The following is a 26,812-nucleotide window of genomic DNA, read 5'->3' as shown; positions in this document are numbered from 1 at the left end:
ATGGGTCAGGACCCAAATATGGGTCGCCATTACATTTCAAAAGGGTCACCAAGTGTCTCCCCAGGTGGCTCTGCTCTCCCTCCTCCCCGTTTTTGAATTGCCTTGGGTCACCAAGTCTTCCTGAATTGTCAAAATGGGTCCCCACCTGGAAAAGGTTGGGAACCACTGGGTAGACCATCCGTGAAAGGTTCTAACTTGCTCTTAACTATCTCCAGTGCTGGAGAGTCCACCACCTCCCTAGGCAATTTATTCCAGTGTTTAACCATCCTGATGGGTAGGAAGTTTTCCCTAATGTCCAACCTAAATCTCCCTTGCTGCAATTGAAGCCCATTGCGTCTTGTCCTATCCTCAGAAGTTAAGAACAACTTTCCCCCCCTCCTCCTTCCAATACCCTTTTAGGTACGTGAAAACCGCTCTCATGTCCCCTCTCGGTCTTCTCTTTTCCAAACTAAACAAGCTCAATTCTTTCAGCCTTCCCTCATCGCTCAGGTCTTCTAGACCTTAAATCGTTTTTGTCGCTCTTCTCTGGACTTTCTCCGATTTCTCCGCATCTTTCCTGAAATGTGGGGCCCAGCACTGGACACAGTACTTCAGTGGAGGCCTAATCAGTGCAGAGTAGAAATCCAGGCGAGTTCAGCACACACTGAAAGTGGAAGGTTCTTGCTGAACAGCCATGGATTTAGCATGTGATGAAGGGTGGAGCTGAACTGGGGCCTAAACTCAGCCAATCACCTAGGCAGGTTCTTAACTTTCGGCGTGTGGTTAAACTCTTGGGGCAGAGGTTTCAGTGCGTTGCCGAATGGAAGCTTTCCTGTCGTTTCTCTGATTCTGTTCTCGGGCGAAGACAGCTGTATGCGCTACTCAGTATTGATTACTTGCAATCCTACCCAGAAAGCTGCCAAACATGCAGCCCAATTGGCTTGCAAAGGGGACTGTAGCTCTCTTCTCTTGCCCCCTTTTCTTTCTCCAGGCTCCCACTGCACTCGAACAGCAGGTGGTGTGGGTTGGGACACAGTTCCCAGCCAGGATCTTAAGATGAATTTCCCTCAGTCCAGGGGAAAAGGCTAAAGTCGAAGCCACAGAGCTAACAGCACCCCCTTTGGCAGCTTGCCCTTGCGGCGTTGGGGTAGTCCTCCAGACATGCAGTCCAGTCACCCCCCTCTGTGTGTGTGTTCCCCAGGAAACTGTTGAAGATCCACTGCCTGGAAACGGGAGTCTGGGAGGAAGGCAGCTGCATCCCAGTGCTGTGCGAGCCGCCCCCGCCTGTCTTTGAGGGGATGTACAACTGCACCCACGGCTTTGAGCTGGACACGCAGTGTGTGCTCCGCTGCGACCCTCAGAGCAAAAGGGTAAGAGTGACTTCTTGAAAGGGGACTGCAAGAGCAGCCCACGCCAGCTGGAGGACTCCCGGGATGTGAGCTGGCCTGCAAGCCGCGTGGCTGACGAACGCGATGCGTTGCGAAGGATAGTCCGTGTCCGGTGCTGGCTTTATTTGCTGAATTACAAATCCAGCATCGAAGGTGGGATTTCCTCAGGGGCCCGCCAGAGATGTTTGCACTGGAGTCTCGAGGGTGGCTAGAAGAATTTTTCCCTTTGTCGGTTCGGTAGAAGCTTAGGACCTCAATCATGTGAGCGCTTTGCCATGTGCAACTCCCATGGGTTAAAGTTAAATCTGTGTGTTTGGTGCGCAACTGGAGCCAAAGCAGAGGAGAACCTGAAATATGCCCTGATTCAGCAGAGTACTCAAGCTCCAATGGATCTTAAGCAGGTGCTCAAGGGCATAAGGGCTTTGCTGAAATGAAATTTGGATTTCTGTGCTCGGCTTGAAGGGGCATCAAGACAACTCCTGAGACCTAGAGTAGACCCATGTGCATATAAGTATGTGAGCATAAACAACCCACAGGGGCCCACTGGGTTAAGAATGCTGAATTGGGATACCTTGGCTCCTGGTCTAGGAGACTGGGCGGCAAGTTTGTGTCCTAATTTTGTTCTTCTAAAACTTAGTCCGTTCCAAACAGAGCCTCGTGCATTCACCAGCCAACAAGGCATGCAAGCTGCCTGAATTATTTCATTCTGAATAATTCAATTATTTCGGTATGAATTAATTCAACATTTCACCCCAACAGGTATTTAACAAATTGAGGCCTCTCTTTTGTTCCCCAAATATTTGCAAAGCCATCGTCATTTATTTTAAAGATTAGTTTATTTGCAAAGCACTTTTTGCCTATATTTATATGCACACTGGACACTGGGAGCATTTCCTGGCTGCTGTTGGTCTCCCTAATCACATGGCTCTGGTCTGCCTTTTAATTGGATGACCTAGATTTTGGGTTTAATCGACAATCCAGAGCAAACGATGCAACTTTTTGTGTGATGGCGGAGGGTCCACGCGGAAGTTAGTGTGTAGCAAGCTAGTGTGCAGTAGATTCACATTCTGCCTTGCCGCATGCTAACTCGACTTAGGCAGGGCCCACACTCAACAATATTGTCAGTGGCCATTCAGAATGGTTTTCTGGAGCTGAGGTCCAGCTAACGGAGCGCCTTTTCCACTGCATGAGTGTTTCTTTGTACTGGGATTAGCAATGCTTTCTGCCAGTGTTCTTCATGAAAGCGTACTCACTTGAATGGTTTTGAAGACACAGGCTTTCTGAGCTGCTTACTGGCTTTTCATCTGCAGGCCTGGTGACCTGCTATCTCCTGCTCCATGCCCTCAAAGCCATCCTCAGGAGATGAATAACTAGGCTCAGGTAGGGCTGAGGCCAGCTCCCCTGGGCGGGCCAGCCAGATTCATGACAGCAGGGGTAGCATTGGCCACCGCTCTGCAGATTTTGGGTTCTGTGCTGTTTTGTTTTGGTATATTTGGGTTTTGCAGCTAGTCTATACGCACCTGGCCTGGGATTATTTTCTTTCCCGTCCAGTTGCAGCAAATCTCAGGTGTGTGGCCAAGGCCTTTGTGATGCAATGGTTCTCATGAGCTCTTGTAGACTTTAAGACCCAAAGGGACCATCATGATCCTCTAGTCTGACCTCCTGCGCATCACAGGTCACTGAACTTCCCCCACTGACTCCTGCCATAGACCCATAATCCCTGGGGCTGTGTCTAGACTGGCCAGTTTTTCCGGAAAATCAGCCGCTTTTCCGGAAAAACTTGCCACTGGCCGCTTGAATTTCCGCAAAAGCACTGACTTCCTACTGTAAGAAATCAGTGCTTCTTGCGGAAATACTATGCTGCTCCTGTTCGGGCAAAAGTCCCTTTTGCGCAAAACTTTTGCGCAAAAGGGCCAGTGTAGACAGCTGAGATTTGTTTTGTGCAAAAAAGCCCCGATTGCGAAAATATCGATCGGGGCTTTTTTGCGCAAAAGTGTGTCTAGATTGGCCACGGCCGCTTTTCCGCAAAAAATGCTTTTGTGGAAAAGCGTCCGTGCCAATCTAGATGTTCTTTTCCGAAAATTCTTTTAGCGGAAAACTTTTCCGTTAAAAGCATTCCCGGAAAATCATGCCAGTCTAGACGTAGCTTGGGCGAGTTACCAAGAGGGCCAATAAAAGAAATCAAAGCCATCACATGCAAGGCAGCTAATGGGTTTCTCCCCAAAAGGCCAGCCCACCCTGTGACAGTCATGCGCTCTTGCAGTAATACTTACGGAAGAAAATCATTTGTACTGTCAATAGTTCTGCTTGTTTTTACATGAAAGGTTAATACCCTGTAAAACAAAAGGTTAGAAGTGGCTGAAAAGTCCCCTCTAAGCATGCCCTGGGAGCATTGCTCGTATTTTAGCAGCGCTTAGCAGAACCCTCACTGCTTTGTGACACCGTCTCTGGCCAGAGGCGAGCTCACAGTGAGAAGCAGCTCCCTGGGCAGGTTATAGTAGGACTATTGCAAGTGTCACCTTGAAACGCGCGTGGGGAATTTCCTATGACGAGATCAAACTGCGCCGTGGCAGTTTGCTTGATAAGCACGTGGGACTGGGCTCCATGGGTTGGATTCCCCAATTCAGCAACGCTCTGACTGTAGTTGGTGGCGACTTGCCTTTACGTTGAGGGGGAGAAGGGTCGCCCTGCACTTAATGTGGTGAGATGGCGGGAAGGTAACCTGATTGAAATGGGCTGCATTGGGAGGCAGGTTATACTTGGTGGCTAGGGCAAAGGGAATAGAGGCAAAAGCCATCGCAGGGACTTTTGTACTGGCGCTGCAGTGCGGTCACGTGGCTTCCTCTCTTCTTGGCATTCTAGGTTCCTATCCTTTGCACTAAAGAAGGCCTGTGGACGGAGGAGTTTAAATTATGTGAAAACCTTCAAGGCAATTGTCCACCACCACCAGAGCTGAATTTAGTGGAGTACAAGTGTGAACAAGGCTATGGCATCGGTAAGGGCAAAAGAAGGATGCTGATTTCTGATCCAAACCCGCTTCTCTTGGCACAGGCTGTTGGTTGAGTCAGCCAGGTTTATTACAGGCCCCGAGGACTAAGGGAAAGGTCACACTGACTCTTGTGCTGCTTCAGTAATGTTCAAATTTATGACCGAGTTCCATCTTGTTTTTTGTCTCCTGTCTGCACAGCAAAGCCAGTTGGGTGGTTTATGGATGTACAAAACATCTGGCCACATTAGCAACAGGGCTTTAATCCTCATGCTGGCTTCGGGGGAAGGATGTGTCGTTTCTCGAGGAGAAGGAATGGGTCTGAGGCAGAGCACGGCTGTTTGCCGTGTTCCTCCGCCCTTTGCAGTTGGTTTTTTACTGGCGGGGTGGTGGTGATGGCGGTAATTGCTAGAGGGACGAGCTGGATTGCTGCCATGTCTTCGTGGATCCATACAAACTTTTTCTTTGGTCTAAATCCACTTGGGGTTATAACCCTCCCGCTTTAAAGAAACACTCCGTCAGAGCTGCCACATTTCACTTGGCTTTGCATCTAAATGGAGTGTTAATGCAAAACCCAAGTCGTTTTCCGTGCAACACTGTAAATCACCCAGGTCTGACCAAAACTGGGCCCAGGGTGGTGAAAAAGGCTCTTTAAGTTGAGCAAAACGTCTGATGCGCCTGGTGTGAGGTTGAGGCATGTGATGAAACCCAGGCATTTTCCCATGGCTGCAGGCTCCATTTGAAATATTTTGCACAGCTGCAATTTGATTTTTGAAAATTCTTTATTAAATGTAAATGCAGAGATCACAGGGCGGAAGGAGTTTAGGCATCACACTGCCACTTTAGGCTCCTCAGTTCAAAAGTTCAAGCCTCAGAAACCCTGCCCAGCTGCCACCTACCTCTGTAGACACCTACAGTTCCTAGGCACCTTGAGTTTTGGGAGTCCCCTAGGTGCCTACATTTCTGCCAGGGGCTATGCACACAGTCATCTATTTTGTGATGCAGCCGAGCCGGTGGGAGTCTCAGACGGTGTACTGTGGGGACAACTTTCTGCCAAACCGTTTTGCTCCCACCGTTGTAGAATTTGGCATGTTTTGTCAAAACAGCACTCTGTAACCACGCCAAGTTCAATGACATTGGTAATTTAGTTCAAAATACCTGTCGGCAGCTACAAACACCCACACATGTCAGCCAGGAGTAGAGGTGAAAGAACTCCTGTGACAATCCATTTCCGGTTTCTCTGCCCCATCTCCACCAGAGCCCAGCAGGGCAGGGACAGACACCCGAACCACCATGTCCCCCAAGGGATACCGCCTAGCTCTGCCACTCACGTATCCTTCCCCTCAGAGTCCAGCTACGTGATCCCCACCCCTCGACTTACACTGCTTGCCCCTCCAGAGCCCAGGGACCCAGAGGGAGAAACAGCTTCATGCTCAGTCCTGGGCTTGTGTGGAGTTGGCGGCTTGCTGCCTCCTTCCTTCAGGCTGTGTGAGGCCTGCAGCTGCCGGGAACCCTCCTTCCCCTCTTCCCGGCATTGTCTTCTCTTTGCGAGCTGAGGAGCAGGGCTCTGCTGCGTCCAGAGGCCCCTCATGATGGCTGGCAGCTCTGCAGCACCAATTCTGAGGCCAGGGGGAAAGGAAATTCTGTGCAGAACCTTAATTCTTTGCCAGTTCTGCATTTCCTCATGAGTCACATCCGGACCCTTTTTACCTGTGTATCTGCCACATGCCAGTGATTTATAGTAGGCTGGGGTCATTTTTTTCCCCATTCTAATTCACTTTTTAGCTTTGAGATAATTAATCATTTAGACTTGAGCTCTGAGGGGCCGGGCCTTATTGTACTGCCATAGGACAGTAAGTCCGTACGTGTGGCCAATTCCATCCCGAGATCCTAATTTAATAGCCCATTGATTATGGAGAACACCGTGCTGTTCTAGGCTTAGCCATCCTTCCTGCAGTTCCCAGAAGGCTAGAAGAGATGAACTCTTCCAGGACGAGCTGGGATTTTGGAAGGGAACTCTAGACCAGTCCCCAGAACCGGAAAATAGAAGGTCTCTCCTGGGTCAGTTTAGTTCCGAGTTACCCCTAGACATAGGCCCCTTGTAACCACAGAAAGTGCTGCAGAGAGCAGCCTGTAAGTGGAACGATCCATTGGCAAGTCTCCAGTCCTGTGTCTCTTCTATCTCAGGTGCTGTGTGCACGCCTGCCTGCGTAATCCCCCCCAGCGACCCAGTGATGCTGCCCGAAAACGTTACTGCTGACACTATGGATCACCGCCTGGAACCTACCAGAGTCCAGGTAAAGGGGGTGTGGTGTGTGGCGGGGATGTGTCTCTCATTGAGGTACACTGAGGCAGAATGCTTCCTGAGATGTGGATCCCATTTGTAGCCAGCTCCCTGGGCCACTTTCAGCACACTCTGGGCACTGAAGGTGAGGCTACATGGTTCCTCCCACCCTTTACCTCCCTTGGCACTGGAACAAAGAGAGACAGCCCTGTGGGAAGAAGGGAGAGAGACTGGGGGAGGGAGGAAGAGAGACATGAACGTTCTAGGGAGGAGAGTGAGTGGACCAGCTGGGTACGTCGAGTGAGCATCCATCTCTCCCTAACGAGCAGAGGGAAAGAGGGTTCTACCTTACAGCATCCAGGCAATCAGACATAACTGCGGAGCTGTGCTTGGCCAGGCCAACCTGGCTTTTGCCTGGGACCTGCTGCGGCCTCCGCACCATGGACAATCAAGTCTCCTATTTACATGCCTAATATTGAATTAGGTGCTTCCCCTTAGACTCCTGCTGTGGAGGGGACACAGTGCATTATAGGCAGGGCTGGTAATGCTGCCTGTAGGTCACCTCTCCCAGCACATCCAGTTACAAAGCCCTTTTTCCAGCCTTAACTATTCAGGGTGAAATTTTCCAACTGTGTTGGACCGTTGCGTCACTAGCGGCTCAGGCATTTCCAGACACGAGTAGAGGGAAACATGGTGTTTTGCCCATGCTAAAACCCATTATTGCGCCTGTCTCCTGGAGGAGCTGTAGCCCTCCAGTGCTTTGGAGCAGATGCTTGACATTTGGCTTGGGGTGGCCTTTGTGTCGGTGCTGGGCCGTGTGCCATCTGGGTGAAAATCCACCCAAATGTGTCCTGCTCTGCCCTGGCTTGTAACTTGGACTTTTCAGGCAGTGGCTGCTCCCTGCTGCTTCCAGCTACAGTGGGGCCAGCACTGGAGTTATGACCACAGAGCCTGTTTCTCCTGCTCTCTTAGTGACCCTCTGCCTGGCACTCAGCTAGCCTGGGAGAGGAGGAAACCATTGGAGTGAAATGGCAGTGGGACAAGAGCTGGACAGAGTCTGAGAAGGGAGAAGGGTGGCGGAAAGAGTAGGGTGCAATAAGGAACATGAAAGGGGGGCTGGAACAGAGGGACACAGGGGATGTGGGAGTGTGAGACAGAGGGGTACAGGGTACGAATGAGATCAGCTGAGGACCCGGGAGTGGCTGGGTAGGGCGCTGGCGGGATGACTGGGACTGACTGGGATAAAGAGCTGGTTGGGTAGAGAAGGAGAGAGGACTGGTACCTCTCAAGCATCTGGGCTGGAAAACAGGAAACTAAAGCCTCAGCATTCCCCTGTGATCACCAAAAAGCTGTGAAACCTTCTGCCAAAGAGGATAATAACCTACTACTGCTGACAGTCCAGGCTCTTTCTTCCCCTTGGTGCCTGCTCCCCGTACATCCCTGATGTGCAAACTGGAAAAAACCAGAAATTCCATCAATAGACACCACATAGCGGGAACCTTTAGACCCTCCCCAAAGACCTTTGCCACTTGAGCTACGATGATGAACACCTGGAGAAAAGCCCAGGAGAATATTAATAATTCTGTCTTCTGAGCAGCATTTGAGTAGCATGCAGTAAATAAGGCTGAGGGTCACCCCTTGAACAAGGAGGAGAGAACCAAATATTGGCTAGTTGCTCCCCCAGTGAACGCTGTCCATCCCACACACGGAGTGAGGCATGTCATTAAAAGCTTAAGAACATAAGAACACCCTTACGAGGTCAGACCAAAGTCCATCTCGCCCAGTATCCTGTCTTCTGACAGTGGCCAGTGCCAGGTGCTTCCGAGGTAATCACCACCATCCTCTATTGCCCATTCCCAGCCCTGACAAACAGAGGCTAGGGACACCCTTGCCCATCTTGGCTAAATAGCCTTCATGAATTTATGTTTGTTTTTTTAAAACCTTGTTAAAGTCCTGGCCTTCACAACATCCTCCGGCAAGGAGTTCCACAGGCTATGCACTGTATGAAGAAATTATTGTGTTTGTTTTAAACCTGCTGCCTGTTAATTTCATTTGGTGACCCCCTACTTCTTGTATTATAAGAAGGAGTAAATAACACTTCCTTATTTATCATCTCTCCACCAGTCAGGATCTTGTAGACCTTTGTCATATCCCCACTTAGTTGTCTCTTTTCGAAGATGAAAAGACCCAGTTTTATTAACCTCTCCTCATACGTAAGCAGTTTCTTATCCCTCATCATATCTGTTGCCCTTTTCTGAAGCGTTTTCAATTCTAGTGCATCTTTTTTGAGATGAGGCAACCACATCTGCATGCAGCATTCAAGTCATGGGCATACCATGGATTTATATAGAGGCAATATGGCATTTCTGTCTTATTATGAATCTCTTAATGTTTCCCAACATTCAATTTGCTTTTTTGACTGCCACTGCACATTGAGTGGATGTTTTCAGAGAACTATCCACAATGACGCCAAGATCTCTCTCTTTCGAGTGGTAACAGCTAATTTATATCCCATCATTCTATATTTATAGTTGAGATTAGGTTTTCCAACATGCATTACTTTGCATGTATCAGCATTGAACTTCATCTGCATTTCTGTTGCCCGCGCACCCAGTTTTGTGAGTCTTTTGACAGTTTTGTGACATCTGCAAATTTTGCCACCTCACTGTTTATCCCTTTCTCCAGATCACTTATGAACATGTTGCATAGGATTGGTCTCAGTACAGACCCCTGGGGGCACCGCTGGTTACCTCTCTCCATTCTGAAAACTGACCATTTATTCCTACCTTTTGTCTCTTATCTTTTAAGACCTTCCCTCTTATCCCATGACAGCTCACTTTGCTTAAGTCGTTTGGTGAGGGGCCGTGTTGAAGATTTTCTGGAAATCTTGGTACACTATATCCACTGGATCCCCCTTGTCCACATGCTTGTTGACCTCTCCCTCAAAGAATTCCAGTAGATGAGTGAGGCGTGATTTCCTATAAAAAAACATGTTGGCACTTCCCCTGCAAATGATGTTCATATATGTGTCTGACAAGTCTGTTCTTTTAGTTTCATCCAATGTGCCTGGTATTGACGTTAGACTTACTAGCTTGTAATTGCTAGGATCCCCCCAAGAGCCCTGCATAAAAATTAGCATCTCATTAACTATCCTCCAGTCATACAGCACATGGCCAAGGGGGCCAAGTCAGGATTGCACAGGCAACCTGGATTTGGGCATTTCCTACCTTGCAAGTGCTTGAGTTTGCCCCTTGAATGATGCCCATGCCATGGTGTTTGTGTGTAACTTCATGCGCAGTACAAAGACTCAGAGACGAGGAAGTGTCCGTGGACTGCTGGGCGCTCTTGGGGAATGGAAGGTGCTGCAGAAATCCAGGAGAGTTAGGAGCATGAATCCCACTGATTCTTCCATAGAACTTGCGCGTCTAACTCCCTTAAGTGCTTTGGGAAGTCTCCCCCTTGGGGCACTCTCATTAGCAAATCCACAACACCAGGTAGAGCCAGGAGCTCTGGCCAGAGCAGCTCATGCCCGGCAGACCCCCTGGCAGCGCCAGTGTCTCGGGGCATTCTCACCTGTTGACAGCTCCGCCTGTTGACAGCTTGCAGATGGTTTCCAAGGCCTGATGGCCGTGAAGTGTGGCGTCTCCCCTCCCCCGATTGCCCTGTCCCCCACCTCCCCCCTCCTACGCTTTCCAGCCGAAAGGCTCAAGTGCCTGGGATTATAACATTCAAAAGCGGCTCCACCAGGGGAAACGTTTCTTAAAATAAAACTGAAATGAATCGGGGGGGGGGGGAAGGAGGAAGAGGAGCAAATCATATTATTAGGAGACGGCACCCTCTTCTCATCTAGCCACCTTCCTCCCCTCCTGGGAGCCCGCGGGAGGCTCAGGGTTACCAGAACTCCATGCCTGTGGATATTCCTGTGCATCAGCTTGAATCAGATTCGCTGCAAATCACCGGCCTGGGAAGGGTCCAGTTGGGGGCTGGCGGAGGGTTGTGGCATGTGGGTCTTGGAAGGAGGCCTCGGGTATGAAGGATTATATCGCTCAGCTCTGTGGGATGCTGGCTTTTGGCTTTCCTTCCACCAGCACCATCGCCTCTCCTGAATGGGGGTGGGGGAGCCAAGGAAGGGGGGTTATTTAAAGAAAATGTCGTTTCCTTTGCCAGGCCCCGGTCACTGGAACATACTGTTTTATTCGCTCCCTTCGCCTCTGCTCCTTCCTCCCTCCCTGCTGGGAGATGGTTCTTTCTTCCCGCCGCGCATGCTTTCCTCTCACGGCGTTGGCCCTCGTCCCCACGGAGCAGGAAAGGGCGGGTTGGGGCCCAGAACGGCCGCCTTACTTCAAGTGGCACAGGTCAAATTAGTAGGGTCACGGTCCAGTTCTGTCTGCGCTGCTGACTCGCTTCTGCCTCGGGCAGGTCACGCCTCTTCTCTGTCCTCACACCCCGACCTGAAGGGTGTGAGAGGGGGAGAAGGGGTAGTACTGCTTTGTCTGATTGGGTTGCTGAATGGCTGTGTGCTGCCGAAGCGTTTGGCCTGGCCGTTGGGTGAAAGGAACTGAACGGGCCCAGCACCCTCAGCCAGCGCTCTGCCCCCGTCCTCACTGGAATTCGGAGACACCGCAGGGTGCGGCAGCCTCGGGATGGACTCTGCCTTGGCGCCTGAAGAGGCAGGAAGTGAGGGAGGGGGCGGAGTGAGACAAAAGTCTGGCGACGGGTGAGAGACCGTTAGTCCAAGGTATGTTTATGTCAGGCGGGTAAAAGCTCAGCCAGTAGGCTGCTCAGCTGAGGGGAACGTGCTCGCTTGCTGCTGGGTGCCGTAGCTCAGCCGTCCTCCCGTGTTAAACCCCGGGTCACTCCATCGCCCAGCCAGACACTTCCATTCACAGCCGTGGGGTTGCTCAGCGTGCGCCCTGTTCAGACAGCCCAGGAACAGGGCTGTTGGCAACAGAGTCCTACTGGGAGTTTGGCTGATTAGCCACGCGTGCCGAAGCCAGACCTTCTCTGTGGCCGCCTCGCTGGTGGCCTTGCCAAGCATCTCTGGAGGAGAAGACCCGAGTGTCACAAGCCAGTGCACTGAGCCACCACGGTGCTGGCCTGCAGCACCTCTCTGTGTCTCTGCAGAGTTTAATTCCTTTCTGGTCTTTTATCTTCTTCTCTCATGTGGTTCAAAGGTGCTGAGCCACCGTCCGTGTTCTCTCCAAATCCAGCAGCACTGGTACTTTGCTAGGCATGGAAGGGCCCCATCCAGCCCTCCTCGACTGGGAGGCGTTGGCTGTGACACAGGATCTCAGGCAGCCATGGGCAACGCAGACTAGTGAGTGGGCCATAAGAGTGGCCCTCCTTCGTCTCAGTGGGCCGCAAGAGTGTCACAGCCAGGACGCTCTTCTGGGACAGAGGAGTTTTGCTCACTGCACGACTGAACCGTTGCAGCGCTGTGACTGGATGCACAGCGCGAGCCCAGCTCTCACAGCCAATGTTGGGTGCAGTTGGCCTGCCCCTCCGTCATGTGCCCTGGCTGTACGTGCGTGCCACGTTGTGACGGCACGTTGGGGTTTTCCTGTCTCCTGTACCCCCGTAATGGTACGGACAGACTCCATCAGCCAGTAGAATAGAGGGTGTTTATTGCTTCTCCAGGGTACAGCACAGCACAGATGTAATCTGGTTACAGGGCAGGTCTAGGATGTCTCAGCCCCCCTTGAGATAGGGGAGACTGGGCCCCTAAATTCCAGCCCCTTTCCCTAGGCTGTCTCCTCCATGCTCCCAGACAGAAACTAACCCACTCACTTCCAGCCCTGCCCCCAGCCAGGGCTCCACTCCCCTTCTTCCCATTGTTCCGCTCCTTTGGAGATAACTCGTCAGACAGGTTCGAAGCCCCCTTGCATAATGACTCATTCCCTGCCCTGCTGGGCCGTGCTGCAGCCAGCAGCCAGTGGAGGTCACTCCCAACCCAAGCCTAGCAACCAGCAAGGTACCCCCACTACGTCACACACGTTAGGAATACTGCTAGGGAAAAAATGCCGCAGATGGACACGGGTGGAATCTGGCAAGGCTGCGTGTGGGTAACAGCAAACAAAATGCCGCACATAGAACCCTGGTGGTCGCGTGTGGCCCTCGGACCGCAGGTGGCCCAGCTCTGATCTGAGGGGTGGTGAGAAAGTGGAATCCGGGGTTGTACAGATGTGCAGAAAGGCCTCTGGCAGGGCAGACGTGGTGATATACTAGTTCCAGTAGCTTTGCCCTTTTCTTGAATCACCTGACGCCCGCTTTCTCTTCTTTCCTCCTTAGAACATTGTGTGCACTGGCAGGCTGCAATGGCACCCAGACCCTACAGTCATTCACTGCATCCAGTCGTGTGAGGTAAGCCCCGTGGCGGGGACAGTACTTCGGGCAGGAGTTTCAGACTCAGGCCTTCGTAAGAGAGGGACCAGTTCTCCTCAGCGAGCGCTTGAATGGCCTGCAGCTGGGTTTTCTGGATTAACAGAGAGGCCAGGGTGAGTGTTCTCCGTAAGCGAAGGAGACGCTTGTGCCTCAGCTGCGCACTGACAAGCGTGATGTTGCTAGACGTGTCCCTGGGTGGGCGAAGCCCAAATCGTTTGAATAAGTGACCTGCCTGTGCTGAGCTCTTTGGGGGACGTGAGATTACAAGCCTGCCACTCTGCTCCCGGGCGAGCAACGGGAAGTGTGAACGGAGCCACGGCTAGAGCGAACGCCCTACGGAGTGGGGAGGCAGACTGGAACTTTCCCAAAGCGGGACTGTGTGTGGGGGGGTGGAATTTATTCACACTTCTTGGAAGTTCAAGTTCTGGAAGGAGTTTCCTGTCAGTGTTCGCTGTCCTTTATCCTCTGCATCCATACGACGAGGCGGGCAGGAATGTATTTCCGCTGGCCACGGCGCAGAGCTCTTGAAGGAATGTAAAAGCACATTGCCTCGTTGGAGGCAGCTTGAGAGTAGGAGCAACTTTGCATTGTTTTATCACGGTGTCTGGTGCTTGCTGTGCGTCTCCTGACTGCACGGTGTCTCCGTTTAATACAACGGGTGAGTTTTGAGGAGGAACGTAAGGATCCAGGGCCTGTCACTGTGAGGTCTCCCTCCGTGGTCAGTCCAGGTTAGTAGCAAGGCGGTGCCGCTCCTGTCTCAGGGTGGTCTCTGTGAAATGAGTTTGTGGGTTTCAGCCCATCTCCCAGGGAGCCCCTAACTCGCTGCTGGCAGTCTCAGCAGAGAAGTACAGGCCTGAATACAGGCAGGGCTTTGCATTGAAGGGAATGAGTCCTCCGCACCCAGTGTAAGCAGCAATAAAGGACTGGGTAATGATATGGCTCCCAAGACTGTCCAGAGTCATCAGAGCTAAAGGCAATGAAAATGGTATGGAGGAGCCACTGAGCCTCGTGCGTCAGGGCTTAAGACAGTCTCTGGCGAGGTGAGATCAGGATGCAACGGTTTGTGCATGCGCGGGAGAGAATTATCCCCCACCTCTCTAGTGTAGGGTGCTTGCATTTTTCTCTGAAGGATCTCGTATGGTCCTCGGTTGGCGTGGAGCTGCTGGGAGAGCTGGACCTCAGGTGTGACCCAGCCGGCAGCGCCTGCGTTGCTATGAGGCGCAAGTTCTGCAGTGGGAGGTGGCCCCGGCAGGCAGAATTCAGCTGTGAATTTCCCTGTGCTCAGACAGTCCAGCAGGGAACGCTGTAGAGTCCCCAAGGGGGCACCTCTGTAGTCAGGAGGCGTCACCAACCCGCCGCGTGCGACGGCAGCTGCTTGGCAGCACGGGCACATAAACCATCGGAGGGCTGAGCGGGCGCCTTTCTGCGGCCCACGCTGTAACCGCTGGGCTTGGCTCAGCAGGGGAGGTTTCCTGGCTGGCACCCCACTCACTCTTTTGTGCTCCCTGAAGGGCAAGTTGCATGCCGTGTAGGAGGGAATCTTTTTACCTACATTTCCCTTCCTGGAACCCTTCCCCCCAGCGGGTACATCCAGGCTGCACCACAGAGACCCTGAAAGCTGCTGTGCAAGGCCCCGCACCAACTGTGTGCAGAGCTCGGAAATCCATCCTCCCTTCTAGCCAGGCCCAGCCTGTAACGTGTATCTCTCTGTCGCAGCCTCTGGCTGCTTGGTCTCCTATTTGCACTGCAGTGCGAGTGGTGTAGACAGATGTTTTTCTGCCCCGCTTGCTGCAATTCACTGCAATGTGTCGTCCCGTGTGGCTCTCAAGACGCCACCCCGTCTAAGCAGTGCGGTGGCAGAAACTTGTCTTGGTTCCATGGAGCAGAGCTGCTGCGCTTTGCACCAACAGAGCGCTGGTTTTGAACTACCGACGCCAGAGGGGAGTGCATTATTTTGGGCATGGGAGCCCACCTGCGACTTGCATTCCTTGGCCTCGCGGCACCTGCCTCCGCATCCCCATTGCGTGCAGACAGCAGGAGCTTGCTGCATGAGAACGTAGAGCAACATGACCGATGGGCCGTCAGCAGGCGGCTTCACAGGGGTGCAAAGATAGCAACCTCCAGCCCCAGTTATCAACAGAGACCTCAGAGGCAAGTGGCAGCTTAAATTCCGAATGATTCTCCTGTGCAGCACCACAAGGAATAAGATCTATCGGTGGTCCTCACTGTAGTCTTTTGTCGATGCAATAGGTGGCTGTTCTGTTTCCTCCCCGGGTCCACCTCGTGTATAGCTAATAATGCACTGACTGTCCCGACAGTCAGCTGCAGTGCTTTAGATGGTCATATGTAAGATTGGGAGGCAGGAATTCCCCATTTCCTATCCTGGGTCTGCCATAGACATGCAGTACAAGCAACTAACTTACTATTTCTCTGCCCCCTTGAGCCCATTTGTAATATGTGGGTCATAAACCTCTTCTCCCCCCGCCCCCGACCAACAGGGCGAGTGTAGGGACAATGAATCAATGTTTGTCAAGGGGAAATATAAAGACCGGAATGATGCTAAGGTGCAAATTCTGTTCTCAGTTACGTGAGTGCCCTTCTGTTGATGCCCCCAGGAGTCTCGCTGGCAGCTGAGACCAGAAATCAATTCCGAGGACTGCTGGGTAGGATTTGGCCTGCAGGTGAATCCTGCAGGCTTCCTGCTGAAGACGCTAGAAGTTGTGTCTTCGGGTTGAGGGTGGAATTTAGCTCCTTATAACTGAAGGAACATGGCTCAGGCATCGTACTCCAGACAGTTCTCAAAGCGGGTGTTTGGAGTGTTCCTAGCTGTTGTTTTACTGGAGTCCTGGGGTAGTCGCTTATGACTTTGAGAGCTGCTCATCCGCCAAGTGTTCTCGGCCTTGCTGCTACCTGAAATAGAGAAATCCGCCTGTTCATCCTTCCGATAACATGAGAACCAGGGGAAACTCACAGCCTCACTGCACGTGGGGGTGTGATTGCAGCAGGTGTGTGGGCATAGCCCCACTAGCTTTAATCTAGCTGGCAAGGAGCAGCCACTCTCCTACATTAGCGCAGGTTACGCAAGACGCCCGGAACCCTGGTTCCATGTTTGCATTCTCCGCCTGTGCCAGTTATGCTGAAATTGCACCCGTGTAACTGAGACCTAGATCTGGCCCCAAATCTGCAGTTCACTGCTAGCTAGGATCCAGTTATTGGGGCTCTTGATCCGCAGGCTTCTAGGAAACATGTAGACACCCGCTGGAGTCAGGAAGCCACTTCCATTCTGTGACACCACATGGCACAATCGGTTGTATCAGGAGGCTGTTGCGGCTCCTTTGGAGTCAGCTGGACCTGGCCACTCTTGGAAACAGGACTGAAGATTTGTTAGGCCCTTGGTCTGACCCAGTGTAGCAATTCCTATGTTTCTGGTTGTAAATTAGTTCTTAAAAAGGTGGTTCGGTGGTCAAATCTGTTCCGACATGTGGTGACTCACTTCCGCTGTCTGGGGAGCCAGCGGGAGCGCTGGTTTGCTGCATTGTGCTCTTTGTAGGAAACGGAGGAAATCAAAACCCTTTATGTGACTTGCTCTTGTAACAGATTTAAGTCTCTAACCTTAGATCGCACCAGCCTAGGGATGTTAAAGGCGTGTAATTGGCTACCCATGTAATTGCTGAAACCGGTTACACGTGGGGTGGCAGCCAGCTTCCTGGGAGCTGGTGTGTGATGCTGCCTCTGTATCAGAGGCAGCAGTGTGGGGTGGCAGGCAGCTCCCAGAAAGCTGGTGTGCACTGCGAGCTGGCTTTGAAGCCAGCGCCTGTCGAGTACCAGCTCCCGCCTGCTACCACACTCCTGGGGAGCCAGCTGGTACAGGAATAGCAGCCGGGAGCTGAACTGAGAGCTGCATATAGCCATTTGGTTCATGCTTATCCATTACCCTTTTAAATAGCTACATCCTTACATCCCTACACAAGCTTTGGATGTTGCATCTTTGGGTATAATAAGGATACGTGTCAGCAATTTATAGAGAGTTAATCACTGATGAATACAGACCATAAACATTCTATAAGCAAGTCAGTAGAAGGTTTGATTGATTATTACAGTAAAAGCTTTGTTATCCGGCATGCTGGAGGACTTCGTCAAAAATTCCAGTTAACAATTATACTTAGCAACAGAATACCAGTTTTCAAAGCATTAGAATGCAATCAAATGAATAAAGTATAAAATAGCACCAGGTACTGGCCAATCCAGTACTGCACTGCACTGCAGTGGGTAGGTTTCTGGAAGTGCTTCGGTGTAGAAAGATAAAGCTTTCTATACAGCAGGTTATCTCGTGACCCTGCATATCACTATGGGCACTGCACGGCATACACCCAGCTCACTAACATTAAACTGTAGTGGACATAATTGAACCTTTCCTTGACGGCTCAGGAGCCACGTCGGGATCTCGCAGTGCCTCGGCGTCGTCATTGTCAACATCAATGATTATGGTGGGTGTAGCCAATATAGGAGATTGAGCCTCATCTGGCCCTATGAAGCTGTTTTTATTCCTAAATCCCGTACATCAGATAGCTTACGTGTTTTCTGCATCCTTTATATAAAAGGGGAATGTGCAATTACATAACTTGTTGGGCAACATACTCGTCTGGGAAGCTAGATTGAAGATTTGAAAAAGGAGCTATCAGTATGTCAGTTACTAGAGATTTTTAGTTCATCAGGTGCTGGATAACACAACTTTTACTGTATATGCCATAGAGCTTCAAACTCTGGGCAATGGGTTGTAAGGGCAAGCTGCTAGCTGGCTGCAAGACGCTTTGTTTATTGGAGTTCCCACAGGTACAGGTGATCACAGCTCTCAGTGGCCACAGTACACTGTTCCCGGCCAATGGGCACTGCGGGAAGCGGTGTTGACCGGGACACTGCTTCCCGCAGCTCCCATTGGCTGGTAGCAGTGTACGGCAGCCAATGGGAGTTGCGAGTGGCCATGCCTGCGGATGCTCAGGTAAACAGTGTCTCATGGACAGCTAGCAACTTGCCCTTACAAGCCGCGTCCCGGAGTTTGAAAACCCCTGGTATAAGCAACCGATTATATCCTCAAGCATCCTTGAGTAATTGGATGGTCACATGATCACCATGGTGAGACACCGTGTCCCCTTGAGCCCGTCTTTTAAGTCAGCTGTCAGGCTGTGGAGATGAAGCTGTCGATCCTCTTCAGGACTTCGCTCCCAGCAGTCTGCAATCGAGACGTGGCCAAGCGCCCCGGAGGTGGGCTATTTTGGGGGAGGGCGGTGGAATTGTGCTTGTGCAATAACAGGAGCGTTGTGTGTATGTGCGTGGGAGGGAATGAGATGTACCTATGCATGCACACACACGTGCGGGTAGTTTCTCTGAGGTTAGTAGTAGATACCAGCAATATTTCAATCCCTAATTCAATCCATCTGTGGCTGCATTCCACAAATTCCCTCTAATCTTGGCCCTGATTTTATCCTCTCTCCCTTTTCTCTCTCTTGCTTGTGTTATACATATTCCAGACCAGGCCTTTGGTGGCCAGCCTGCGACTCCTGCTCGCTACAGAATAATCCGGGAAGCACTGTCTTCTTACAGCATCTCTTGGGGCGGGGGGCCTCCTGTGATGTGCTTGTGACAGTGAAAAGAACTTACACCCCCCGACATACCTTGTCTCTAATATGCTGGCACTGTTCTGGGGACGACGCCACTGCATGCAACGATGTAACTCTGGCAGGGGCTCAGTTGTGCAGAAGGGCTGGGATCGTCTTTGTCTTCAAATCATCGCTGGCTGCAAATGCGAACGTTGGCAAAGCCGGGTTCGGTTCTGTCACATCCCGCCGCAATAAAGCCGCCGAGTTCCCCACTCGTGAAGATGCTGTACGAAGCAGAGACGATGCTGCCTGGCTTTGAGTTTGCAGCACTGGCCGCTGGAAAATTCATCTTTTGTTTAGCAAATAGGGAATGAATGGAGGGGGTCGGGTTGCCATTTGGACAGTCACTTCTCTGCCTAGAACCCTATGGTGTCGGATCAGACTCGAGATAGGTTCTTTCTGGTATCAGTAGTGAATTCCCGCCAAACAATTCCTTGCCCTTTGGTCAAGAATGTCTGGGAGAATAAACTCATCCTCTTCTTCTGAGTCCTATTTGATTTGGTTTCAGGATGATTCACGAGGGACAAGGAGGATTCCGAGGTCAAAATGCCCCTCTCTGTGGAGCTGTATAGTTAGAGGGGTAGATAAACATAGTCCAATAACAGCCCCGTGGTGTTCTTTAAAGAGGCGGAATTACCTCCTCTTGGCCTGGCTGTTATTTTAGGGACCCTGTAGTGTTTGATGTGCACTTGTCAGGACCATGGGCCCTTGGTTGGAAAGTGGAAGCCTCTGTGTTTAAATCTTTCCTCTCCCATAAGGTTCCTTCCATACTGAAAACAGAGCAATATTGAATGCAGCTCACGTTTGATACTTATCTGACCTCATCATAGTCCATAACATGGTTTATCAGGGCTGCCCTGCAACGCTTTTCCTAGGCAAAGCACAGAATCGCAGGACTGGACGAGCTCTCGAGAAGTTAATACGACTGGTTAGCTAGTCCAGTCCCCTGCACTCATGGCAGGACTAACTATTATCTAGAGAAGTGGTCCCCAACCTTTTGGGGTTGCCGGGGGCGGGGCTACTCACGCGCCGGGCATCCGAGGGTGGGGCCACACACGCACCCAGGGGCGGGACCATGCATATGCCTGGGGGCGGGGCCACTCATAAGGCGCACGCCCAGTGCTGGCGCCACCCATGTGCCGCACTCCCGGGGCCGGCGCCCCTCCTGTGCCGTGCGGCCAGAGGTGGGGCTGCCCATATGCCATGCACCGGAACAGCCCATGCGCCGCACGCCCGGGGGCGGGGCCACCACTGCCCGTGTGCTGCATGCCCAGGGCCAGCGTCGCTCCTGTGCCGCGTGCCCAGGGGCCGGCACCACCCATATGCCGCGCGCCCAGGGCTGGCACAGCCCTTCAGCCATGCACCCAGGGGTGGGGCTGCCCAAGCGCCATGCACCCGGGGGCGGCACTGCCCATGTGCTGCGCGCCCGGGACCTGCACCGCTCCTGTGCCGCACGCCCGCCCGCCCGCAGCCGGTACCTCTTCTGTGCCGCACACCTGGGGCCGGACCAGCCCCGTTCACTTGGCGGGTGCCATGGCGCCCGCGGACACCGTGTTGGGGACCACTGATCTAGAGCATCCCTGACAGGTGTGTGTCTAACCTGCTCTTCAAAATCTCCAGTGATGGAGATTCCACAACCTCCCCAGGCAATTTATTCCCATACTTGAAATTAATGGGTAGCAGGTTTAAAACTAATAAGCGGAAGTTCTTCTTCACACAGCATATAGTCAACCTGTGGAACTCCTTGCCAGAGGAGGCTGTGAAGGTTAGGACTATAATAGAGTTTAAAGAGAAACTAGATAAATTCATGGAGGTTAGGTCCATAAAAAGCTATTAGCCAGGGGGTAGGAATGGTGTCCCCGGACTCTGTTTGTCAGAGGATGGAGATGGATGGCACGAGACAAATCGCTTGATCATTGTCTTCGGTCCATCCCCTTCGGGGCACTTGGTGCTGGCCACTGTCGGCAGACAGGCTACTGGGCTAGATGGACCTTTGGTCTGAGCTAGTACGGCCGTTCTTATGTACTTAATGGCCCTGGCAGTTGTCTGTCTCCTTCTCCCTCATTATACAGGCCAATTTGCATGAATGCACTGTGGACTACTATCCTACGCTGCCTTAGCCACTGATGCTAAGAGCAGAGGCTTGAGAAGGCTTTTCCTATAGGGTGATGTGCTGTGAGCTGCCCTCCAGCATGCAGACTGAAAGGAAGGGAGGACTGAGCTGGTTACACACACACACACACACACGGTCACATCTGCAGAGGTGTAGAAAGCTGCTTGGAGTCTGATAACCACGTTGGAGCCCTGCTCCTAGGCTGGGCCAAACACAAACCAGTCTCATGGGACAGAGCAGAGATTTAGCCTGGCTGCAGAAACGGATGAAAGTCCCAGCCACACTACAGCTGGGAAAGGAGTTGTCACCAAGACCCCCGGCTCAGTTGTGTTTGTCGGGTCGGTGGATCCTAGGTCTCAGAGGGGTCGCCGTGTTAGTCTGTAACTTTCAAAACAATGAGTGGCACCTTAGAGACTAAGGAAATATATAGAATCACAACCTTTCGTAGGCAAAACCCACTTGTGTGCCCCAGGACGACTCCTTGTTCTTGGGTAAACACATTTTGTTTGTGGAATCAAACATGATACAACCTAGTTGCAAACATGCTAAAAATTTGTCATGCGGACAGGCTCATGAAGAGGTAGCTCCGCTTAGTCTGCCTCCAGCCGGGCTGCCCTGGGATACGATTTCCCCCTCCGCGTAACCAAGGTTGGGCCTTTGTCTGCATGGCGGGGCCATCTTTTGGAGGAGACGTAAGACCAACTTGCTGGTCGTTAAAGACAACCTGGGAGGCTTGGGAGGGTGGCTGTTAAAATGGCTGTCCTGGGCAAACAGCCGTTTCAGTTGCAAAACGTCGTCTCGCTAAAGCGTGGTCTCCTTTCCCTTCCTGCCCTAGGCTGGTGTGTGATGCTGTGCGCTGTTAAACACGCGCCTTGTTCCGCCCCAGAAGTGGGTGCATGTCGGTGGTGGGAGAATTGATTCCTCTCGGAATCGGGAACGAAAGGGCGGGGAGAGAAAGGTGCTTATGGAACCGGTGTTATAAAGGAGGAAGATGGTGCCCTCTAGAGGACTGGCGTGTGCAGTGAAGTTATCACGCTGCCCTCTGCATGGGGATGGCTCGGCTGGTTAGCAATGAACATGGCCTTCCACAGGGACTTAAGTGATCTTGCTCTTCCTCCCGGGCCAGGTTTATGGGGGAGAAGAAGCTTCTCATATCACTTATAAGTGCAACATCCAGGGGGCCACGGAACGGTGCTTATGGGCTCTGAAGAGAGTCTTTGCCGAGTCTCTTTAGCCTGTAGGTTGGGGTTTGGTGTTGAAGACCTGCAGAGAGAGCAGCTGAAGTGGGGAGTCATGGGGTGGGGGCATTAGAGGGGAGAAGTAATCCCCACATCCCAGCGATTTCCAGAACCCAGTCGCAATCAGGCAAGTCTCTTTTCTCTCTTCTCCAGGGTCCTTTTCCTTTTCCTTCAGAAGGTGCCGAGCGGCCCACCCCAGTAGAGACCCGCCAGCCGGGCTCAGGGAACGCCACCGCTGTGTCGCCTAATGACCAGGAGCGTGTCCTGGTTCCCCGTGTGGCCAATGGTGCCCGAGCCGCCCGCCTTCTGGTCACAAAGAGTCAAAAGGCGGCCGCCCAGGCTGTGGGGGAAAGCTCAGAATTGATGACAAGCAAGTCCTAGGCTATTACCCACGCACTGACGCTTACCCTCTTCCCACCAGCTGTGGTGTCGGGTAAGTGCAGTGATTTGGGTGTCACAGTTTCTTGGGTGCTTCACCCAAACTGAATGTCCGCAGCTACCTCTGGCACAAAGGCCTTGGTTCTAGCCCCTCAGCACGCACCAGGCAGTGCGGGTGTGCGGGGTCCTGGTGGACATACACCACAGGGTCCCTGCTCTCCTGTCTCCTGCCTCGGGGCATGGCTACCACGCCCACGGTGGAGAGATTTAAAGGCTAAGAACTGTGTAGCTTAGAGAGGGGACATGTTCGCGGTGGAACGAAGGGAAACCAGCCATTCCTATTGGTTGCCCACAACCACGGGGACTTTGCAACGAGGGCAAATGGAAGACAAGGCGGTGAAGCAACTTCCCCTGACTGAGTCTTTCATCCTTGCCCGACGACTGTCCCCCTTTCAGCGTCTGATTGGCCTGGGGTACCTTCCACGTTCTCCTCGCTTGAAACGACTTGCTTACCAAATCAGACCTAAAAATACCCACGGGCCACAGCACTCCACTCGTGAAATCCTGTTGACTCTCTTTTGGTCTGCCTGAAAGCTGAGTTGGTACTGACTTCCAGTGCTTTGTCTGTAGCCTGGTGGAAAACTAGGCCAGTGTTTAGATGAGTCGCTGTACCCTCTGGAAGACCTTTGCCTACCCCCTGGGGTATGCGTACCCCTGGTTGAGAACCGCTACATACCACAAGCTGCCGACAGAGCCAAGAACACAGCATTCCAGTAACTGACTCCCATTCTTTGCCTACGGGACCCCGCCCCCCCCCAGCACTACTGTGCGTGTCTAAAGGAGGTGATACAATAATCAGCCTGGGGAGTTTTCTACACTCCACCCCAGCATCACCGGCTACTTGTCCCTCTTCTTGTGTCTCTTCCTCAGCATCTGTCACCTTCCCTCTGCCTCCTGTGGGCCCGTTTTCTCTCTCTTTCCATTGGCCGATCACTGGCTCTTGTCTAGCAAAGGACAAATAGATGGAGAATGGGTGCCCCTGCTTGTGATACCTGCCCTCCCTAGGCACAGCCAGCTGCTATTCCAACACGAATGTCTTCAGCTCCTCCAGCCCCGGACATTGTTTTCCTTTTTGTTTGAGATCTGTACGAGAACTTGGCAGAAACCAGATACAAGTGGATCAGGAGGCCCTGGTGGTTTTTAGGGCTTGTTTTCCATAACCCATTCTATCCTGTAGCATATTTAGCGGGAAAGGCTTGGCAGGCGATCTAACCCACAGCAAGAAGCAGGCTGCTGAGGGCAGCATTTCAGGCTGGGTGCTGCTGGAGTACAAAACCCTGGTGTTTCCTTACGCAAGCAATGTCAGCCCCCGAGCAGCAGGCCCTGGGGACTTGTCTTGGAGGGCAGAGGCTTGTGCTGGGGGTGCTCTCCAGCCTCTGCAAGGCACCCTCTTGTTTAGCTGCTCTAGCCAGAGGGGGTTGACTGCAAACCCGAGGCTAGTCCAAGGACGCTCACCCTGGTGCCACCCCAGACAATCCATGCACTCACCCAGACACAGAAGATCCTGTGAACACCATGAAGGACACACGGGTCATCAGACTGTGCTTACCTCCTGTACTGTCAGTCTAAGAAACCACCCAAAGCGGACGCCTGTGGCCAGGCCTACACTAAAGGGGAAGGTTGATTCAAGATACGCAACTCTAGCTGTTAATTATGTTGCTGGAGTCGACGTACCTTGTTTTGAGTTTCTTTGCCGTCCCTACAGTGGGAGGCCAATGGGAGCAAATGCTCCTTTTGGTTTCCCTTGTTCCTCACAGGAGCAGGAGTACCAACTGCCCCGCCAGTGGTGGCACCCTCTGAGTTCAATGTAGCTGGTCTTAACCAGACCTGCTAAATCAAACTCCGGAAGATTGATTGAGGCAGCATCGATCTTCCCCGGAGTGAAGACATGGCTTGAGCCTACATAATCTTTCCAGGAAGCACCAGAGAGGCAGGATGGGGCCCCGGGTTTTCCTTCTGTCCTCACATTGCACCAGTTCACCCCAGGAATTATGCTGGTTCTTTGGCATTCCCCTCCCCCAGCAGACGTTGGCACCATTGAGCTCTGCTGTAAATGGAGGCCACCTGGACTGGCACCTGGCAGAACCTCCGGGCACCAAACCTCTTTGGATTTGGGTGCATTGTTACATCCTGGACTGTTTCTCAGGACTATGGTTGCTGCTGCCTCGCCAGCAAGAGATGGGGGGCCCCCACCTCACCACTGCAAACCCCGCCAGCATCCTGTAGTGGCGCTCTCACCCACTCTTCACTTGCCATGCAGCCTGTCCAGCCTTCGGTCCCAGAGAGTTCTCTGCTGCCCGGCTGCAGCACGTCTGAGGAGCAAGGCAGAGGAAGCAACACAGCTGATAGCTGCAGATCTACTGGGACGTTCCAAAACCTGCATCCAAACTCCATAGCCTCCCTTTGAAATGTGCTAACTTTGCAAAGGAGGCAGACCTGAGAGCTAACCACCACGCCAGGTCACCGGAACAGGGTCCAGATGTTTGCAGCCGGGGCCCATCCGTACTGAGCAATTCCACTTCCCAAACATTCCCTTAGCTCACTGGCACCTCCGGGAGTCTCATTCTTCTCCTTCTCGCCCTCTGGCACCACCACCAAGCAGACAGCTGTGAGGGCATCTTTGCCCAAGGATGTCCGATATCCACCCAGACCTCAATTTGCTGGTGTCATGAGGCTGGGCCTTCATCTCCATGTTAAACCAGCCCCCCAGCAAATAGTGTCATCGCACTGGCGATAGTGTCATGGCACTGGGGCTACGGTTAAGTCCTCCATGGTTCAATGAGGCCACAGGCTCTATTCTGAGGGTACATCTACGCTGCATGCTAAGCCCAGGTATGTGGAACCAGAGCTTGTAGACTCGGTGGTTTTCAAGCCTGTACCTGAGCATTGATACTCGGCTGTAAACCTGGGTTTACAGTTGCTGGAGCCAGGTCTCACAGCTGTTCCAAGCTGTCCATACTCCGCTGGGCAGAGCACCCCATCAGATCTGCTATCTTGACTTGTGTCCACACTGCAGAACGGCAGGGCTTGCTCCCAAGTCCCAGGGAGACTCTGATTCAAAGCCACCCCCCTAGGAGGTTCCTAGGACCTGAGTCCTTGCTGCCCTGCGTCAGACTGATTTGTGTGGGGGTGGGCGCAGGACTTGAGCTCCAACCTGAGTCTGAGTCTGGGCCTATAGTGCAGTGACTGAGTAGCGATTTCAAGATCCCCACCCCCTACAGGTGAGGATCATGGGTTCCTGTCCTCCAAAAAAAAAAAAAAAAAGGGGGGTTTGAGCTGGGGAGTTTCCTTTGGTTTGGTTTTTAAGGAAGCTCCTTTTGTCTGTTTACATTTTAATGAAAATCATCTGGATTTTCTCTCTACCCCTCTTTCTGTGCAGACGTGGTGGCACAGATTCTGAGATGCATCCACTCAGCAGAGGTTACGATGTGAGGCCAAGAAGGCCCTGTAATGCCATTGGTTGGCCTGCTAGGAGTCACTGGTTCTCATCCAATGCCCGTTGACGTCGGTAGAAGTCGTGCCCCAAACGGCACTGTGCTCTGGATCAGAGCCGTGGTGGTGTTCCAGGCAACTTCACCAGACTCCGATAATGGTGATGAAGGTGCCCTACCTTTCTATTCACTCCCTTTTATCATTCTGTGTTGCGGTCTTCCAGAGAATGTCTTACTAGGAGTGTCATTAGCAAGACACGAGACGTCATTCTTCCACTCTACTCTGTGCCGATTAGGCCTCAACTGGAGTATTGTGTCCATATCTGAGTGCCACATTTCAGGAAAGATGTGGAGAAATTGGAGAAGGTCCTGAGAAGAGCGACAAAAATGATTAAAAGTCTGGAAAACACGACCTGAAAAAACGGGATGTTTAGTCTGTCCGAAAGGGGACTTAACTGTTTTCATGTACATAAAAGATTGTTACAAGGAGGAGAGAGAAGAATTGTTCTTAACCTCTGAGGACAGGATGGGCTTCTAGTGTAGCAAGGGAGGTGTAGGTTGGACATTAGGAAAAACTTCTGAGCAGGGTGGTTACACACTGGAATAAGTTGCCTAGGGAGGTTGTGGAATCTCCATCACTGGAGATTTTTCAGAGCAGATTAGACAAAGACCAGTCAGGAATAGTCTAGATAATACTTAGCCCTGCTGTGGGTGCAGTGGATTGGACTTGATGACCTCTCACGGTCCCTATGGTTCTATGTCTATGTTGCAGGCTAAGCCCAGGGTTACTAGAACTCGAGTTAGCGGACGCTGGGTTTGTTAACCTGAGGCACCGATGACTTCAAATGGTCCCGGTCCAATCACTTATATCCCAGAGTTTCTAGCACCCTCACAAAATGTGGCCGCTCTAGCGCGCT

General features: G+C 52.1%; 1 protein-coding gene across 1 annotated transcript in view; it reads left to right on the top strand.

Annotated features, from left to right (window-relative positions):
* The window catches only part of PAPPA2 (pappalysin 2), a 144,099-nt gene that overhangs the window by 98,225 nt on the left and 19,062 nt on the right, over window positions 1–26,812 (top strand). The window contains exons 17-20 of the mRNA XM_075936896.1: window positions 1,181–1,349; window positions 4,230–4,362; window positions 6,541–6,650; window positions 12,926–12,997. Coding sequence (XP_075793011.1) covers window positions 1,181–1,349; window positions 4,230–4,362; window positions 6,541–6,650; window positions 12,926–12,997 — 484 coding nt within the window. The remainder of the gene's footprint in view (window positions 1–1,180; window positions 1,350–4,229; window positions 4,363–6,540; window positions 6,651–12,925; window positions 12,998–26,812) is intronic.

The sequence above is a fragment of the Pelodiscus sinensis genome, chromosome 9, assembly GCF_049634645.1.
Source record: "Pelodiscus sinensis isolate JC-2024 chromosome 9, ASM4963464v1, whole genome shotgun sequence".
Classification (NCBI taxonomy): domain Eukaryota; kingdom Metazoa; phylum Chordata; order Testudines; family Trionychidae; genus Pelodiscus; species Pelodiscus sinensis.
Note: the sequence above shows the minus strand (reverse complement) of the source record. Positions and strands in the feature narration are given on the sequence as shown.